Below are 17,499 nucleotides of genomic sequence, written 5' to 3' on the forward strand. Positions count from 1 at the left end.
GGTGACACTGGGCTAGTTAACCCCAAACAGGGGCTGGGACACAAGAAAACACCCCATTGGCCTCCTACAGGCAGACAGAGCATGCCCAGGAGGAATCTCTGAGCTCAGCCACCGATGCCCACCCTCCTGCCAGGCATGTACAAGAGGCACCATGTCCGAGCACCACTCTCTGGTGCTCCACCATTGCCCTCTGCTGCTCAGGGGGTAAGGCTTAACCTGTGTTTCTACTCATCCTTCCCTCTACCCCAGATCCTCCCGGTCACATGCTCGGCACAAGGCACTTGGAGAGCATCACTTTCTGGGCAGCTCTCCCTCCCTGCCATGCCCTGTTTGGTGGAGCATTATCTGTCACCACCAGCCTTCCCTGGTCCTCTGCTGTGCTGCCCCAGCTGAAAGCTATCCCAGCACAGTCCCGTGCACATGAACATGCTCTGGTTCATGAGGACTATACACCAAACATTAAAATGTATTAACTGTTACCTCAGATGACAAACACGTATCACCAAGGGACAATTTTGCAGAGGACAGATAGGTATTGGTGACAGTTATATCTTCTAGTTCAGTGCTGAAGTGATCAGACTCTTTGATGACATTATAATTTAAGGCCACACTGTAGTTGGCCGGTTTCTTGTCCTGTTTCTGCTGGCAGTTGCAGAGTTTCCTGAAGGCTGCTCTGAACTTCTGGGACATGAGATTGTAAATTACAGGATTGATGGCACTATTTAAATAAATACAGATCCTGCAAAATAGCAGGAACCAGTTTTCTTGGAAGGGGCTGGAGAGGAAGGAATTGACCACCACCAGCGTGCGGTAGGGCATCCACAGAAATGCAAATAGAACCACCACCACAGCCAACATCTTGGTAACCTGGGGGAACAGAGAGGCAGACAGAAGAGAGGCAGAAGGTTAGTACTCATCTTGGAAGGAATAGATGCATTCTTGAAACTCTAGGGTCAAAGCAAAACTACTGACAGTCTCTTCAGCTGGGAATTTTTGATCAATATTTGACTCAGAAAGGTTTTCTACAGTAAGAACGAAAAAAACCCACCTGGCTCCAAATTCCTCCTAGTTTTTATTAAATGAATCTTTCCAGATGACATCCCAGTAAGCTAATTGTTATAGACCTGAGGATTTGCAGCTTCTCAAGCTGGAAAGCAGTGTTGATACAAATGGAAAAAATTCTTTACTGTGAGGGTGGTGAGGCAGTGGAACAGGTTGCCCAGGGAAGCTGTCGATGTCCTGTCCCTGGAAGTGTTCAAGGCCAGGCTGGATGGGGCTTTGAGCAGCCTGGTCTAGTGGGAGGTGTCCCTGCCCATGGCAGGGGGGTTGGAACTAGATGATCTTTAAGGTCCCTTCCAACCCGAATGATTCTGTGTTTCTGTGTGAAAAAAAAAGGGTCTACTGCTATTTTTTCCAATCACATTAGTACAGTCTGTAGAGTAATTGAACCTAAAGCCTATTTAGATTATCTGCTTTAACAGCCACCCTAAAAGAGTTTCCAAAGCCAAAAGAAATGCAAAAAAAAAAAAAAAAAAGAAAAAAAGATTAGATTTATTACCATTCCTCAAATCCTCAATATTTAATTAGATCTTCATTTTTTGATGTTTACTATGAAATGTCAGTTCAAGTTTACACAGCCAGGAAAAAAGGGATTATTGATAAAACTTGGTTATTATAAAAAGTTTCATCTATTGCATAAATTTGTTTCAAACAAAGAAAAACATAACCTTTGGGGATACCCAGGACAGCTGAAATTAAGTGAACAAGAAATAATTAAATAATTAGAAAAAAGAACTGTAAAAAGAGTCTTTCTCCTGTAAATAATTTAATTCTAGTATATATGGTATTCCCTAGTCTGTTAAAAAGTAAGAAGTAAGTTTGAAAGGTGTTAATAAACAAGGTAGAATGTACGGTGAGATGTGACAGTAGGATATCAGGGTGGGATGGCCACATGTAAGTTAGATGACCTCGTTAACTGTGTGTCCAGGAACTGGAAAGCATTGGCACTGATTTTGGTGAGCTACAACTGCTTCTTTTGACTATGGGGTTTTCTACTATTTGCCTTTCTTTTTGACATAAAACTGTTGTTGCCTATTGAGAGTTTAAAGAACTTCTTTTTACCTTTGCTTCAGTCACATTATACTTTATTCCTTCTTTATGGGTGCCTGAAGTTATACTTCAATAAAACAGCAACACCTGTAATCACAGGACACATTCTGGCTGCACAGGCTATATTTTCATTGCTTGCAGAAAGGGTAGATGTGGATCAATAAGAGATGCGCTTCAACTGAAGTGAGATATCGCCACTAAAATCACTCATGTATACGTGTCAGTTTTAGGTGTGTTTTTTTGTTGGGAGTTATAGGAGTATATAATTCCCTCATCTTCTGAGCAGATAGTTCATTGTATAGAAAGCCTGCATTCTCATGGGATGCGTTTTCTTCTAGCTATCTAGAAACGCACATAAACATATAACCGAATTTGTTGGGTTTGTTATAGATATTCTGATAAAGAATGGGATGAACAGCAAAATTACATATTGATATATCTATATCTATCGTGTTCTTTAAATGTACATATGCAAAGGCTACAATTTGATCCTATAATTCTCCCTTCACTCTTACTTTTGATTTCCCTACAGCTGCATTCAGTAGAAGTAAAAAATGAGACGGTGAAATATTATCTCCTTTTTTGTTGTTTGACTGATACATTTCCTCATGACTCCTAGACTGCTTTTCTTGTTTGCCTTGCACAAACCATCATCACCATAGAGCAAAATACGAATGTGAATGTCTCAGGTAGCTAAAAGGATGATTTTTTCTTATCTTCGAACCACTTCTAAAAGGACCTGTCCTGTGAACATGGCTGCAAAGAGCGAGGTGACCCAGTGCTGGCCGGCTCTGGCTGAGGAAGACTCGGAGCTCCTCACCTCCTGCCTCACCTCCCGCCTCACCTCCCTCCCACTCAGCTCCAGCCTGCACCTCCAAAAGGAGCAAATCCACTCAACCCAGAATAATCATTCATCATGGAAAATAATACACATTTAAAGGAAGAAAGTAACCATTTATGGAGCTTCAATTAAGAACGGGACTGAGCCCAACTAACAGATGTGTCAGCTCAGGCATTCAGAGGGCAAGTGGGTAATAGTCTACACAGGCATCAGAGTACTTTGCTACCAGAAGCTCAGCAGGGGACTCTGTTATCATACCTACTGATCATTGGCAATTTACATTTCTTCTGAGCATGTCTTTAATGAACAATTGCTCAGAGAATCACTTACAATGGCGCAGCTGTCAGTTTGGATCCTGGGCTGAAGTAGAAATAAATTGATCTTACTGTCAAGAAGGGGATATCTGAGAGTCACACAATTACTACTTTACAGCAATGAAGAAAATGCTGTTACTCTTGAAGTGACTGGGTCCTATATGCCTCAAAGACATATATGTATGCAGTGTGCAAACTGTTAGCTGAATTTATGTATACTGGCAGCTTGATGTGCATTTTCCCTCTATCTAACACCAGAGGCTTGTACTGCTGCCATGTTCAGCTTACTGAGGCTGTGATTTCAGAATATATTAGAACTGGCTGTTAGTACTAGATAAAAAATATCATGGTCACAGCATAAAGTGCCCTGAGCTGAAATCAATTCAGTCTGCAGGTCTGAATGTGTTTAAAAATGCCAAAAGGTTAGCTCCGCGCTCTCAGGCTCTATGCCAAGTAAGACATTGTCTTGCAGTGCTCAGACTCCAGGGTTTCCTGGCATGAACATACACTGAAGCCAAAGGAACGTATGACTGCAGCTAAAAAAGCAATCCTCTTCTCACCTCCCTCCTCGTGCTGGCCCCACACAGGGTGCAGGTCAGGTCAGACTGCTGGTTCAACTAAAACCCAAGCACTTCTATGTAGAGCTGGCTTTTGGTTTGCTCAGGGTAAAGATCTGACCCCTGTACCCATACCCTGCCACAGGGTCTACAGTCAGTGCAAGTGAAGAGGCAGAACCATGTGGCCACAGATGGCACCTCTTGGTGATTCAGTCAGTGCAGGCCAATGAGAATTCACCATCATTTGAGACTGGCTGCAGCATACGTCCTTCCAAAGACTCCAAAAATCACAAATCTGGCACAAGCTCTATATTGCCAGGTAGAAGTTCAGTGGCCTGATCCATTTGACCAGTAGTGGTCATGTTTCTGAGACCTACTGCAAAGCCCTAAGTTCACATAGTTGTTTGCTTATTGGTAAATCCTCTCTAAGCTGGCTCTGGAGGCTTTTCATGACCATCTACCTCAGAGCACGACCTTTGTGCAGTTGACAGCAACTCCTAGAAGGTGCTCTGGTACTGCTCACTTTTTCCCCAGCGTGGCTGGGGGGCTTGTCACCCCCCTGAAGGCTGAGGCACCCCTCAGGGCTTCTGATCCAAAGGTGCTGCAAGCATGCCCTGGACTTTTTTCACACCTGAATTTGCCTTTACAGATGAACCCAGCTTCTAAATGCATGATTTAGGCCAAAGCTGCTTTCTTGTCCACACAAAAAGTCTTCACTGGGACTGATGGGGCCGCACAGAAGTAGCTCAGAGGAAAGTTTGTTCCACTTCCCTTAAGCAAACTGCCATACCCATTTTCAAATCATCTCATATGAAACATAAGCAAGTATCATTTGCAGGACGAGTGTGTGTGTGCGCTAATTATTTGACCTCAGTGGAGTGCTAAGGGGACAAACTGTTTTAAGAACCTGCTTATTACCTGTTGTCTCTAATGGTACACCGAAGTTCCCTGAAAGCAGAAGCACTAGTGTCCTCATTCATTACTCAGGTGAAGGAGAACATACACTGATTGCTCTTTTCTTGTAGATGTGCATTGCGTATCCTATGCTCAGGGTACAAATTATTCTTAGTTACGGACATTGAAAACATGATTAAAAGGCTTTGGCTTTTGGCCAAATTTCAAGTGTACTTTGAATGATAGCAAAGTGCTTGAGATTGAATGTGTTACTGGCTGCACAAAACCACTCTTCAACGCTATCTTTTGGCTTCTAAGAATGTTCTGAAAAATATTTAAAATGTTTTCTCCTAAACAGATTCCCAATATTTTAATTCTGAATTGGTATTCTTCTTTCGTTCCTGCTCCAAAACCTTGTCATTCTAAGAAAGTGCATTTATGAGACATTTTCATTACCACGGTACTAACAGTTTGGTAGTTGCTTCCTTCTCCTTTGAATACTAATCTTTCTTACACTGATAGGCAAAAGTAATAGTCATACTTACTAAGTTACTGTGCCACAGAGTCACTCGGGTGTTTTAGAGGCATGTAAGAGTATCTTTTTGTCTTGTGTTTGGTGGTGTTCATTGCAGTGCAGAGAGATGGTGTAACATAGACTCATAGAGTGGTTCAGTTTGGAAGGGACCTTAAAGATCATCTAGTTCCAACCCCCCTGCCATGGGCAGGGACACCTCCCACTAGACCAGGCTGCTCAAAGCCCCATCCAGCCTGGCCTTGAACACTTCCAGGGACGGGACATTGACAGCTTCCCTGGGCAACCTGTTCCAGTGCCTCACCACCCTCACAGTAAAGAACTTCTTCCTGATATCTAATCTAAATCTACCCTCTTTCAGCTCAAAACCATTACACCGTGTCCTGTCATTACAATCCCTGATCAAGAGTCCCTCCCCATCCTTCCTGTAGGCCCCCTTTAGGTACTGGAAGGCTGCTATAAGGTCTCCTCGGAGCCTCCTCTTCTCCAGGCTGAATAACCCCAACTGTCTCAACCTGTCCTCATAGCATAGGTGCTCCAGCCTTCTTCTGATCATCTTTGTGTCCCTCCTCTGGACCTGTTCCAACAGGTCCACGTCCTTCTTGTGCTGAGGACTCCAGAGCTGGACGCAGTACTCCAGGTGGGGTCTCACCAGAGTGGAGTACAGTGGCAGAATCACCTCCCTCGACCTGCTGGCCACACATGCCAGTCCGTGATTTTGTAATCCAAAAAAATTTGTAAAATGAGGAGGATGATTAAATAAATAAAAGGATTAAGGTCTTGATGTAATAACACTGCAAGTGAAACCAAGCAATGTGATTATGGATTTCAGGTAAGCCATACAAAGCTTATCTTTCATTGCAAGCTGGAATTTGTGCTTGCTCTGCTGTGAGAGAAGAGAGAGGTTTCTCTATAGGGCACATCATCATCTACTGCATCAACGTCTAAGAGAGGACTTTCTCTAAAGGGTAACCTACCTTTTTTAATTGGCCATGGGTGGATCTCAGACAATTTGACTGCACTAAGCAACTATGTGAGGTATGCATAATGTTAAGTGAGTTGGATCCCATCCCAAGTAGAAAGAAATACATTTGCTACCTAAGGCTGTATTTATTTTTCACAGTCCCCTTGATACCTGAGGAAACTAGGAATTCCTTTGGGGAAAGAATGAAATCTACCTGAAAATATGTAATTCAATATTCATATTTTGGATGGACAAGAAAAAAAATCTGTTGACTGAGCTAGATAAGATAAAATGGAAGTGTGGATGAGATCAACACATCCAGAGCCAGGATCTCCTCTGGAGGACTGGACAAATGAGGAGCATCAGAGAAAGAGAAAAGGAAGCCCACAGCTCAGGTTGTGTTTCCATGAGCACATCAGATGATAGACAAGCAATGTATGTGCTCTTAGCTGCTATAAAAGGGAACCAGGCTGCTTCCTTGTCTTCCCGTCTGCTTCCCCTGTCCTCTTGCTCTCTTTTAAAAGGTCATGAGCTGCTTACCAAGGTAGCTCACAGTACAGGTACTCTTAGAAAAAAAGGATTTAATTTTCCCTACATTTTCAAAGTTTTCCTGTGTGGTAGGCAAATGCCTTTTCTGTCCTTCAGTTTTAAGTTCTCTTACTCTCTTCTTCATTCCTGCAATGCCTGAGTCTTCAAGACATTTTGTTGCTACAAAATGATTCAAATAATCAGAAGAAAAAATATGAACATTTTAGAAATGCTGAGAGATACTAGGGAAAAAAAAAAAAAAGCAAGCACTGTAAGCAAAATTAATCACTTACAGGAAAAAAAAGGCAGAAATAGCTTTTATCCCTTGTACTGTATGTTGTAAAGAAACATTTAATGTTGGTTGGTGTTACTTATTAGTGAATCATTGTTCCATTGTTTTATTGTGAAATCTGCCCTGACGTACTTTGAATAACACATTCTCTATTCATGCTATGAAAACTTTCTATTCCTCTTATCTTTTTAATAAAAGACTGGGGTATAATATGCCTAAAATGGAGAAGAGGGGAAACTGTGATCAGCCTTCAACTTTTACCATCACAGGTGCACATCTGCTCTGAATTCATTACCCTAAGCATCAACTGTAAAATAAAAGTGGCTAAACCATCCAAAGTTCAAATAGGAGCCATTATTTCTTTTATTTCTGCAAGGAAAGACAGTTTCGAAGTTAAGTGAAATTGTGGTGGCTCTTTATATAAAAAATCCAAGAAAAAGGAGTGTTGAGATTTATCTTGATACTTATGGTAGTTTTTGGTGTAAAGATGCAGAAAGGAAGACTATGAGTAAAGACTAAAGAATTATTAGCTTGAATTTCAGGCATTTGTAAAGCTGAAGCTGAAATGTGTTGAATATGTTGAATAAGTTGAATATGAACTACTGTTGATAGAGGCAATGAGCTGATTATAGTGAACTTGATTTGTTTGCTGTTTTTGGTAATGGACAATCTGGTCAAACCTTAGGTATCACAGAATCACAGAATGACAGGGGTTGGAAGGGACCTCTGGAGATCATCTAGTCCAACCCCCCTGCCAGCACAGGGTCACCTAGAGCAGGTTGCACAGGAATGCGTCCAGGCGGAGACTCCACCACCTCTCTGGGCAGCCTGTTCCAGTGCTCTTCCACCCTCAAAGTAAAGAAGTTCCTCCTCATGTTTAGGTGGAACTTCCCATGTTCAAGTTTGTGCCTGTTACCTCTTGTCCTGTCACTGGGCACCACTGAAAAGAGCCTGGCCCCATCCTTCTGACATCCACCCTTTAAGTATTTATAAGCATTGATAAGATCCCCCCTCAGCTGTCTTTTTTCCAGACTAAAAAGACGCAAGTCCCTCAGCCTTTCTTCGTAAGAGAGATGTTCCAGTCCCCTAATCATCTTCATAGCCCTTTGCTGTACCCTCTCCAGCAGTTCCCTGTCCTTCTTGAACCGGGGAGCCCAGAACTGGACACAGTACTCCAGAGGTGGCCTCACACCAAGGCAGAGTAGAGGGGGAGGATGGCCTCCCTCGACCTGCTGGCCACAATCTTCTCGATGCACCACAGGATGCCATTGGCCTTCTTGGCCACAAGGGCACATTGCTGGCTCATGGTCATCCTCATCCAATCCACCAGGACTCCTGGGTCTCTTTCCACTGAGCTTCTCTTCAGCAGGTCAGCCCCCAACCTGTACTGGTGCACGGGTTTATTCCTCCCCAGGTGCAGCACCCTACACTTGCCCTTATGGAATTTCATAAGGTTTCTCTCCACCCAACTCTCTAGCCTGTCCAGCTCTCGCTGTATGGCGGCACAGCCTTCTGGTGTGTCAGCCACCCCTCCCAGTTTTGTATCATCAGCAAACTTGCTGAGGGTGCGCTCTATCTCCTCATCCAGGTCATTGATGAATATATTGAACAGGACCCAGTACTGACCCCTGGGGAACATCACTTGCCACTGACCTCCAACTAGACTCTGTGCCACTTATCATGACCCTTTGAGCTCTGTCTTTCAACCAGTTATCTATCCACCCCACTGTCCATTCATTGAACCCACACTTCCTAAGCTTCCCTATGAGGATGCTGTGGGAGACCGTGTCAAAAGCCTTGCTGAAGTCAAAGTAGACAATGTGGTAGTACTGGCACTTGTATTTTTTCTGGTTTGAATTTAAGCACACGCGTTACTGTTTATGCCCTATAAATGTCTGCAATTGCAGTTAATGTTTGCTCAATTGCTATTAATTTTGATTAGGGTACAGTCAGTGAATGTGTTTTCTGGAAACTTAACAATATGGATGGTTTGCAAGCACCAATAACAGACCATTTTGTAACAACAAAAACACAAATTGGTAGGCTAATGCATTCATACACATACCTGAAAAATAAGAGACCTATCTGTTGCGCCTGCCTTTGCAACTGCAATGAAGAAACTAAAACAAAGTGGCAGAAGAACAGCTACCCAGTAAGCTAACAAGTCAGATGTCTTCAGCCTACCACAGCACCACTGAAAGCACTACCACTGAGTTTGGTCTGGATGATCTCCAGAGACACCTGACAGCATCAGTGATTCTCCGAAATTATAACAAAGTATTGGAGGGACATTTCTTTAATCTAAGGTCCTGAGGGATCTGAGACAAAGTCCCTTGTTGGGTCATGATGCTTTGGATCACGTTCAGTCTTTCTTGCCACTACGTGCAGCTTTCACTCTAGTTCCATGACAACAAATGCAGTTCCCCAGTGTTTCATGAGGTCTAGGATACCTTACGCATTCATATTATGTGTTTAATTAGACAGCTCCACTCCAAATTCATAGTCTGTATTTTCTGGTGAGTGAGTAGAAATCAACTTCACTTCCTCGGGACCTGTGAACATCTGTCCAAATGATCATATAGTTGTTAAATAAATCTTAACATTGAATTTCCACTGAAGTTCCTTCTTTGTCTCTGAATCAAGTAAATAGACTTTGCACTGTCTGGCCTTAAGAGATATTCTTTGTCATGATATCATCTCCTAATCATATTGGTCTTTCCTTTGTTAAACTTTGAAATTTCATCCACTGTGACCTGGATTCAACTGACGGTCGCTGGAAAACTTTGTTTTCTCAGCTTCCCTCCTGTTTAACTTGAGGAAATGTGTGCCTGTCCTCAGCAACAAGGGAACAGAATAGAGCTGGCAGATGTTTAAGGATGCTTTCCAGAGAGTGCAAGAGCTCTTGATCCCTAGGTGTAAGAAATCAGGAAAGGAAAGAAAAAGACCAGAATGGCTGCGTCAAGAACTGCTGGTCAAACTAAAGGGTAAGAAGGAAATGCACAGGCAGTGGAAGCAGCGACAGGTATCCTGATAAGAGTATAGGAACACTGCACAGTTGTGTAGGGATTGGGTCAGGAAGGCCAAGGCACAGATGGAGCTGAACACGGAAAAGGATGCAAAGAATAATAATAAGGGCTTCTACAGGTATGTCAGCTAGAAAAGGCAGATCAAAGAAAGCATGCCCCCCCAATGAGCAAGACTGGCAAACTGGTAACAATGGATGAGGAGAAGGTTGAGGTACTCAGAACATTTAATTCTATTTTCTCAGGTTCAAATTATGCAAATCAATCAGCAGAAGTACTCTATAGTTTCACTGTGGTCACAGAGGTTTCACCTTACTCTTAGTCACCTTTTCATTTTCTCTTTATCTTTTGCAAAAAATACTGTATCGTTGTTCATCACTGAGACCCTTATTGGCAGTTTTGGGCCCCTCACTACAAGAAAGACATTGAGGTGCTGGAGCGGGTCCAGAGAAGGGCAATGAAGCCAGTGAGGGGTCTGGAGCACGAGTCTTATGAGGAGTGGCTGAGGGAGCTGGGCTTGTTTAGTCTGGAGAAAAGGAGGCTGAGGGGAGACCTTATCGCTCTCTACAACTACCCGAAAGGAGGGTGTAGAGAGGTGGCGGTTGGTCTCTTCTCCCAGGAAATGTCCTCAATTTGCACCAGGGGAGGTTTAGATTGGGTATTAGAAAAAATTTCTTCACCGAAAGGGTTGTCAAGCACTGGATCAGGCAGCCCAGGGATGTGGTTGAGGCAGCATCCCTGGAGGTATTTAAAAGACGTGGTGCTGAGGGGTATGGTTTAATGGTAGTTTTGGCAGTGTTAAGTTAATGGTTGGACTTGATGATCTTAAAGGTCCCTGCCAGCCTAGACGATTCTATATTCTATGATTATAAGGTCATTTTCTTTGCAAAGCATAGCTGAAAGTCCATTTGACACAGTTAACTCCAGCTCCATCAGACCTAATAGGTGTTTTAGATTTTTCTTTAGTCAAAAACTAAACTCAGGCTTGAAGATTTACCTACACATTTCAATACTAAAAACAAACGTCACACTAGTTGATTCCTCAGGGCCTAACACCACACAGCCTTGAGCACAAACTGATTCCTCTGGAAATAAAGCATATCAGTCTCTCGCTTTCTTTTGGCGGAGATCTTCCCTCAGGAGAAAGCCAGGTGTTGCCTACTGACTCGTAGTGGCTGATCAAAAACTCTGCAAAGGCAATAAATGGCTCTTACTGCTTTCCATAAAGAGTGGATCAGCTGGATTTAGCTTCTGACAAAGAAGAGGCAGAATGTATGAGTTTCTGTTCCTTCTGGGACACCATGAGCCTGATGGAAAGTACAAAGTGAATTGGAAACATACTCCCATGTACAAAGGAGTACCTGGATGTCAAATCAATCTAGTTTTCTTTTTGAAAACCTTTAAAATACATCTATCGCACCCCACTGTCCAGTACATTTCTGTAAAACAAAATCAATGTTGCATGAGTGGGATTGATTCAGCTCTTCAGAAGTGGATGTAAGAATGGAGTTTGACACATCCTATGGGCACATATTGGTGCTCCTTTGCTTGGCAGAACTTTACTTTGCAGTGAAAACAAGTAGCTCATAATTTCATTGGTTGTCCAATATCAGCAGTAACAGCTATTGTCCAGTGAAATAAATATGTGTTGGAAATGAAGATACTTTATGAGAAAAGAAAGCTTATTTTGTTCCTTTCCCTCTCTTCTGACATTTAAAAAAAAGGACTGTTTTTTATACCTGGTTTTTTTTTTTCCTTATCTTCCCTGTTGAGTTTTGTCTTGTTTTGTCTTTGAACAAAAACGTCAGGGGGCACTGAAGAGTACTTTGAAGGCTTTGTCCGTTGGTGGTTGTTGGCATGGGGGTATTGATCCTTCAGTAAACAGATTTTGTTCCCAGTAGCTTTCCAAACATTGGAATTAAATAAGTATTTCCTAGAAATAACATAGTTCTGTGACTTTTAAATTGTGTGAGCGGGAGGGTGAAGGCAGGGAATGGCATGAGTAAGCAGAGGACCACTTTCTACCTGGAAAAGCTGATTTTCATTCATTGGAGATGTACTATAGCTTCACTCTGAGCTTAGCCCTAGGCATCTCACATGAAAAATACGTTAAAATAGGCTTGACTCACCATTCTAAACTATGTTGTGGGCCTTCTTTGTAAATCATAGAATGCTCTAAATTGCCATTCTGTTTTTAAAACAAAATAGTCCTCTGATCACCTGACCACTTTTTTCCCCTTCAGTGCTGGCGTTATGTCTGTTTACATCAGAGACTGAAAATATCTGTTCTGATAAAACTGAACATGGTTCATCTCTTCTCCTTCAGCTGTAGCCACCTCCCTTCCCCTGTTTATCTCACTGCTGAGCTTGTGAGCTCCCCCTCACCCTTGCCTCAGCTTAGGTATCTGTCCTCCACAGTTGTAAGGAAATGGTTATTTTATTCTATATTTGCCTCCTCCCTGAGTATAAAGCTATTCTAGATGTCATATCAGGGTTGTTCCTCCCTTGCTCTGCCCTTTCTGTTGGTGCCAGATGTGAGGAAGCATCCTAGGTGTTGTATCCAGGATGGTTTCCAAGTTGATCTATGTATTTTTAGTCCGTCAGCTTCTAATTCTGGGCTAATTCTGATACCAGAAACCTAAAAGTGATGCATTGGCATTTTTGAAGAAAAAAATTGAAATTGCATAACTGTATGACTCACAATAGAAAGTATTGACTGTATATAGAAGATATTGACTGTATATAGAAGACTAAGCCTTGGAAGCAGATGTAGAAACACAAAAGTCAACAGTACATATATAGCTATATTCTAACACAATAATATAGGTTAAAAAAAGTCTAAAAAACCAACAGGTAGGGGAGAAAATGCTTTCTTACCAAGGTAAAAAGCAAGTTTTGGCCTTTTTTAATGTTGGAAAACCTTCCTAACATAGAGGAGATAATGGGAAGTCCCACAAAAATTAAAGAAAATGGTATGATCTGGCAGTCTGAGTCAAGCTAAATCCAGATTAGCCAAGCAATCCAGGTCAGATCAAGTGGGGAAATCAATTCACATACCACCATGTTGGATTATTCTTCCTCAAAAATGGCTATGAAATTCCTAAATTAAACCCTTATGAAAGTTGAGGAAACCTATCTAATTTACTGTTTCATTCTGATATATTATATAAATGTGAGCTCATAATAGGTGAATTATAATAATAATAATTATTCATAATCACTTGGTGGAACTGCACTGAATTTCCATGTCCAAGTTTTGACAGTGGGGAGGTTGCAGAGGTGGCCTCTGAGAACAGGTCTGGGGCTGCCCCATGCTGGACACAGATGGTTCCATCCAGCTCCAACAGATCCTCTACAGGACACAGCTGAGCCCATCAGCCAAGCTGGAGGCACCTCTGTGAAAACATACTTAAGAAATGGCAAAAATTCTGGAAAAAGAGAGAGAGGGGAGAAGAGAACAAAAGAGTGAGAAATAGCAGGGGGAACACCAAATTTAGAGGAGGAGGTGCTCCTTGGTCCTCGGGGAGGACATACATACACTGAAACAGAGGAAAAGAGAAGGAAGGAGTAACAAACCTCTGCGACCTGACCGCATCTCTCCCTGTCCTCATGCTGACAGTTGCCTCACGAAAGGGACTGAGTGTAACTTGTGACTATAACAAGGGGCAATAAATTGGAAATAAATGAAGTTAATTTTCCCCAAGTCGAGTATGCGTTGCCCATGACTATAACTGATAAGTTATCTTCCTATCCTTGACCCATGAGTTTTCTTGCTCCTGTTCTTACCATTTTCTCCCCCATCCTGGTGTGGGGGAAAATGAGCAAGCGACTGGGTAGGTGTTTGGCTGCCAGCTGGGGCCAACCCACCACAGGAACACGCACAAATGTCATTTTGTAGAAATGTTCTTGGATAAATATGAGAAATGCCACAGAAGTAGGAAGTGTAGGCCACATTTTCAGTCACTTTTTCTAGTGACATCTAGTGGCAATGTCCAATGCTGGACATTGTATGCAACTCCATCACTGTAGTGCAAGCACAGTCCCAAGAAGGCATACAGACAGTTCTACATGACAACAGAATTCACTATGAGGCCAAACTATACTGTTAGCTATACATGTCTTTGCCAGAGCAGGAGGAAATTTTCACTTGTGTGTCTTACTAACTGTTGAGAATTTATATTTCTTTGAATGCGGACTTGTGTTTTCCCTTTTTACACCACTGGCTATATTTTGCATGCTGCTATTATATAAAAAATATTACTAATAATGCCACACTCTCCTTGCTTTTCTTCCTATGTTGTACTATAGGCAAATGCCAGCTTTACTCATAATGATGCTACTTTAAACCATCAGGTTACTTAGGCTTTTAGAAAACATCTTGCTGTCTTTACAAGACATAAAAGACATCATATTATAATCCTCACTTTTTGGCTTCATAAAAAAACAGTATCCACATTCAGCAATGCTCAATGTAAAAGATTTGTCTGTTTTTCAAGTGATGCTAAGCACACGTAATCAAGCATGTATATTAAAGTGATACTGAGAACTTGAAAAGCAGATTATCTTCTTCCACTAATTAATGGACAAAGAAAAACAAAATTAAACATTTCTAATCTGACTATTAACTACAAATGGAGACACATAATTAAATATAACCTAGCCCACATGTTTCAGCTGTGCATTTCAAGGCATGGTTCTACTGCTCTGGGAGCACTCGGTGCTCTAGCAGGCAGCTCAGTTGACTTTTGAGGTCAGTGCCATCTCTGAAATAAGGGAAAAGGGTCCCTCTCATTAAGCAATAGCAATCTACATAAAACAAGAAGAATATAAAAGTTCAACCCATCTCCCAAGGGGGACACTCAGCTTGCTTGAAAAAGTGCACACCTCAGCTTTGCTTCCTGAGGGAACCGTGCAGTGCAGGGAAGTAGAAGCATCCCACTTGGCAAAGCCACCCCCCGGGGTGCCTTGCGGTGGCTGCCGAGGGCTGCAAGCCACATCGCTCCGCACGGAGCATTGCTTCCCAACGCATTGCTTCCCAACGCTCACATCAACCTGCCTGACCCCAGCGGAGCCTGCCCCCGAAAGCTGGCTATGGAGCCCTGCGCCCTGCGCTTCTCAGCGCTGCACCCCGCTGTGCTGCCTGCTGTGTGAGCACGGGGCAGTACGGCTTATTGCAAACAGCCATAATCAATCTGCTAATTGTATTCTACTTGTATAATTACACGTTGCGGCATACATGTTTAACAATGTAAAAAGAAGCTAGTCAAATCTATGCCTCAGTTTTGAGCCATCAATACATAAAAATATTTTATAAGAAACAATAACAGAGATACTTAGCATTTACAAAGCATTTTTATATACAGACTTAAGCTGAAGTAGACCTTTCGCAGGGGAATGAGAGACAGGAAAAGTAGCAACTTGACTGCATTTACAGAGTGACACAGTGCCTTAGCTGGGACAAAAGCTCGTCTCCTAAACTCCCAGGCTATTTCCTTCTCTTCAATTCTCAAAATAACTCGAGTCACTTTGTATATTTGGCAGATTTACTAACAGGCTGTAATATAAGGAAACTATATTTTCAATTGTTTCATTCTTTATTGACACCTCCTAATTGCTTTTTCATATAGGAAACAAAATAGTGTTTGTTTTTCAGTCCTTGCAGTAGTTGATAATGAATATGCAAGAAAAAAACCCCACATATTTGTACGTGTATGTCACAGAATTTCAGCTTGACTACTTAGCAAAAAGGGAGAATATATTTCACCCCCTTCCACACATTTAGACTAGTGATCTCTAAAGCAAGCCGTTTTAGGTTTCAGAAAGCCATTTCAAACTGCTGCTCCTACCTGCCTTCGAGAAGCAATAGTGCTATTGAAACTCCTGTTAGTCATCTTGGAATTCACAGGCTTGCTTTGGTGAGCCACGTCATTCCTCCATGTCTTAGAGTTTTCTTTTGGGTCCGAAGGGATAGGGTTCAGGAACAGTATTCTAGCAATCAGGCCATAGAGGACAGTCGCCAATACCATTGGCACAACATAAAATATACCAAAGTCCATCATGTAGATAGGAGAGTAATAGCTCCTGGACACCTTGTAGCCACAGGACACAACAGTAGTGTCCTTGTAGACTACTGTATTAAGGTCTAGCAAGAAAAACCAGAGCATACAGTACATGGAGGTGAAAGCCCAGACAAAAATAATGATCTTTTTGGCTCTTGAAAAAGTGCATAGGAATTGAGCTTTGATTGGGTGGCAGATGGCTATGTATCTCTCAATAGTGAAGGCAGTGATGGAAAAAGAAGAAGCATTGATCCCTAGGTACTGGAGATAAGTGATGCAGAGACACCCCACGTAGCCGTACACCCAGGATCTATACAGGCTTTCTGTGATATTGGGTAGTCCTGCAGCCACAAGCACCATGAGATCTGCCACAGCCAGACTCACCAGATAGCAGTTAGTGGGAGTTCTCATGTGTTTGGTTCTGAGGACCACCAAAACCACCATGATGTTGCCCACGATGCCCAGTCCGCAGATCAGGAGGACCAAGAGGATGGTAACCACTTGGTATTCAGCTGTAACGATCTCCTGGCTTGATAGTGGCAGCCCAGTTTGGTTCTGCTCATCCCCTGTGCCATTCTCCATCTTCACCAGCCCACTGCTGCTTCTGCCCAGCACTCAGTCTCAGCACATGTTGTCCATGGTCCCCTGCAAAAGGGTGAGTGGAGCAGAGTGTGGGTGAGCCGCAGCCCCACAGCACGTTCTCTGTGTAGTCACAGTTCCATTCCCGAACTGTCCTCCACTCACTTGAAAGCACCCGGACTTTCAGTCTTTGTAAATTCAATTACCGGACAGGTTAATCCCTCTAAGAGTCCAGCTCATTCGCACAGGTTAAAAAGCTGTTTTCTCATGTGGAGATGGGAGCTTCCTCCCCCTGCAGAGGAGGAGGCGGCGGCAGGGAAAGCAGAGCCCTCCTGCACTGCCAGCTGGCTGAAGCATTGCACGGGATGAGCTGATCCAGTCCCGGCAGACTCCAGCATCGCCGCTTTCCAGGAGGAGTCACAACGCACCGAGGGTGGAGACAGCAGCGGGAAGTGAAAGGAGAGTGATTTGTAAAACCCCACAGGTTCTCTGCTCTGCACTGCTTTCCCTCTCTCCTTTCAGATGGCTATCTCGCCTATCGATCATATTGATCCACCCTGGCAAACAAAGGGGAGATTGACTGGCAACAAAAATACACCAATTTCTAAAATGCTGACTTTCCCCATGTCCCTGTCCTTGTGAAAGTGGTGGTAATTTAGACTTGCCTCCTGCTTTGCAGGGAGCTCTAAGAGTCCTTTCAGAGCCGACAGAGAGAAACGTATTGCAGCTTCTGAAACGAGCAGGAAAAAACGGGTTTCTTAACTTTATAGACAATTCTGTTCAAAAACCCTATTGCTATTGCTGTCA

At 42.8% G+C, this 17,499-nt stretch overlaps 1 protein-coding gene across 1 annotated transcript; it reads right to left on the bottom strand.

The window, feature by feature from the left end:
- Nucleotides 1-459: 459 nt before the first annotated feature.
- TRHR (thyrotropin releasing hormone receptor) lies at nucleotides 460-16,695 on the bottom strand. The gene is made up of 2 exons (XM_054192616.1): nucleotides 15,901-16,695; nucleotides 460-867 (listed from the first exon to the last, which is right to left on the bottom strand). The coding sequence occupies exons 1-2, from the start codon at nucleotides 16,693-16,695 to the stop codon at nucleotides 460-462; spliced, it is 1,203 nt and encodes a 400-aa protein (XP_054048591.1).
- Nucleotides 16,696-17,499: the final 804 nt, after the last annotated feature.

The sequence above is a fragment of the Rissa tridactyla genome, chromosome 2, assembly GCF_028500815.1.
Source record: "Rissa tridactyla isolate bRisTri1 chromosome 2, bRisTri1.patW.cur.20221130, whole genome shotgun sequence".
Classification (NCBI taxonomy): Eukaryota; Metazoa; Chordata; class Aves; order Charadriiformes; family Laridae; genus Rissa; species Rissa tridactyla.

What these genes read in the sequence shown, in the direction of transcription:
- TRHR (XM_054192616.1), bottom strand. Translation starts at nt 16,695, where the DNA reads ATGGAGAATGGCACAGGGGATGAGCAGAACCAAACTGGGCTGCCACTA. An exon ending in CTATTGCTTCTCGAAGGCAG is followed by an intron (nt 868 to 15,900) that starts GTAGGAGCAGCA and finishes CTGTTCCCCCAG; the next exon opens with GTTACCAAGATGTTGGCTGT.